The sequence below is a fragment of the Eimeria maxima genome, genomic scaffold (genome assembly GCF_000499605.1).
Source record: "Eimeria maxima Weybridge genomic scaffold, Emw_scaff94, whole genome shotgun sequence".
Classification (NCBI taxonomy): domain Eukaryota; phylum Apicomplexa; class Conoidasida; order Eucoccidiorida; family Eimeriidae; genus Eimeria; species Eimeria maxima.
Window position 1 is genome coordinate 54,918 of NW_013564037.1, and position 2,500 is coordinate 57,417.

At 47.7% G+C, this 2,500-nt stretch overlaps 1 protein-coding gene across 1 annotated transcript in view; it reads left to right on the forward strand.

The window, feature by feature from the left end:
• Positions 1 to 2,321: 2,321 nt before the first annotated feature.
• Positions 2,322 to 2,500, forward strand: part of EMWEY_00012920 (subtilase family serine protease, putative) — a gene marked incomplete at both ends in the record, with an annotated part of 2,055 nt that continues 1,876 nt past the window's right edge. Inside the window, one exon of the mRNA XM_013479163.1 lies at positions 2,322 to 2,500. This exon is cut by the window's right edge and continues 1,876 nt beyond it. Coding sequence (XP_013334617.1) covers positions 2,322 to 2,500 — 179 coding nt within the window.

Below are 2,500 nucleotides of genomic sequence, written 5' to 3' on the forward strand. Positions count from 1 at the left end.
ATATATATATATATATATTATTATGTATATAAATAAAAGTATATATTTGTATAGTATTCAGCATGTATAACAAAAGGAGACACTTAATGTGTCTCCTTTGGTTGTATATTTGTCTCCTTTTCTTCATGTCTAGGGTTTAGGGTTTAGGGTTTAGGGTTTAGGGTTTACAAACCACCATAAGGGTTTATTTATTAGGTGAATATTTTTTTCCTGTTTTCTTTTCTTTTCTTTTTTTTATTTTATTATTTTTATTTATTTAATTAAATAAATAAATAAAATAAATAAAATAAATAAAATAAATAAAAGAAAATATAATTTATTAATACAGCAGCTGTGTATACACTGGAGGGAAGCAGTCGGCTGCGGCCCCACAGTCTTCTGCAGCAGCAGCAGCTGCTGCTGCTGCTGTTGCTGCTGTTGCTGTTGCTGCTGCTGCAATATATGCTATGACCGCTGCAGCAACAGCAGCAAATGCAGCAGGAAAAAAAAAGCAGCAAATACACAAAATATAAATTATTATTATTTATTTAATTAATTATTTTATTTTTTAATTTTTTTTTATAAAAAAAAAGAAAAAAAAGGAAAAAAAAAGAAAAAAAAAGAGAAAACCCTCTGGTGACCATTGTTTGTGTCGGCTGCGCCTTCTCGATGAACAGCAGCAGCAGCAACAGCAACAAGAGCAGCAACAACAACGGCAGCAGCAATAGCAGCAGCAGCAATAACAGCAGCAGCAACAACAGCAGCAACAACAGCAGCAGCAGCAACTGCAGTAGCAGCAACTGCAGCAGCAGCAACAGGAGAAAACAGGTACCCTATTATTACATGTATATACACCTCAGGATAACAACAGGTAGCCGCAGGCCTTCGTCTCCATCTGCTGCTGCTGCTAAGGCAGCAGCACAAAAAACAGCAGCAGCAGCAGCAGCAGCAGCAGGAGCGGGACAGCAGCAACAGCAGCAGCAGAAGCAAGATTAGTATCGGTTGCAACAGTATTAGTAGTAGCAGCAGTAGCAGCAGGTGACACACACCTGGAAGAACCGCAGCAGCAGCAGCAGCAGAAGCAGCAGCAGCAGCAGCAGCAGCAGCGGGAGCAGCGTCGGCTGCAACAGCAGCTGCAGAAGTAGTACTAGCATCGGCAGCAGTAGCAGCAGCAGGAGCATCAGCAGGAACAGCAGCAGCAGCATCAGCAGCAGCAGCAGGTACAGCAACAGCAGCAGCGGCTGCAGTTGCAGCAGCAGGTGCAACAACAGCAACAGCAGCAACAGAAGCAGCAGCAGCAGCAGCAGCAGCAGCAGCAGCAGCAGCAGCAGCAGCAGCAGCAGCATGCCCCCCTCGGGGTGTCTATTGTTGCCGCCACACCTAGAGGCAGGCAAAGAATAAATAAATAAATAAATAAATAAATAAATAAATAAATAAATAAATAAATAGAGGAGACAATGAAGGAAAAGTGTCTCCTTGTAGTGTCTCCTTTTATTAATAAATTGTCTCCTTTTTTTATTTATTTAATTAATAAATTGTCTCCTTTTATTAATAAATTGTTGTCTCCTTTTTCCTTAATAAGGGAATATAAAAAAGGAGACAATAAAAGGAGACAAAGGAGACACTTATCCTCCCCTTATTCCTTACCCCAATTATCCCTCCCTCTGCTGCTGCTGTTGCTGCTGCTCTTGCTGCTTATGCTGCTCATGCTGCTGCAGGGGGGCCCACATATTGCTGCTGCAGATGCAGCAGCAAACATATTCAATAAAAAAAAAAATAAACGTCTCCGCCCTCAGCAGAAGGGGCCCCTAGCAGCAGGGGGGCCCCCATGGGTACAGGGGCCCTTCGCAGCGGGGGGGCCCCCAAGGGCCCACAAGGGTAAAAGACCCTTAAGGAAGCAGACACCAGCAACATTCCGCAAGGAGGCAGCAGCAGCAGCAACAGCAGCAGCACCAGCAGCAGCACCAGCAGCAACAGCAGCAGCAACACCAGCAACAGCAGCAGCAACACCAGCAACAGCAGCAGCAGGAGGAACAGCAACAGACAAACAGCAGAATTATCTTGAGGGTATGGGGCCCCTGCATGCATCTGCTACAACTGACGGTACCCTTCTAACCAATCCCTCCCCACTTACCCTTCCTGGGGGCCCCCAGGAGGCAGGTACCAATGGGGGCCCCCATGAGGCAGATACCTATGGGGGCCCCTCAATGCCCCCGTCTAACGAGACCCCTTGGGGTCCCAGTAGCGGTCCCAATAGGGGCCCAAATAAGGGCCCCAATAGGGGCCCCCGTAGGGGCCCCCCTTCGAAGGGCCCCTCTAGGGGGCAATCCTCAGAGGACCCCATGAATAGTCCTACCCTAAACCCTATGGGGCCCCCAAAGGGGTCGTCTATGAAGGCCCCTGAGGGGGCCCCTATGGGGAGCCTTATGGGTACCGCTGTGGAGACCCCTATGGAGACCCCTGTGGGGGTCCCTGAGGGGGCCCCTGGGGGCCTTAGAACAGGGGGCCCCCCAGGGGGCCC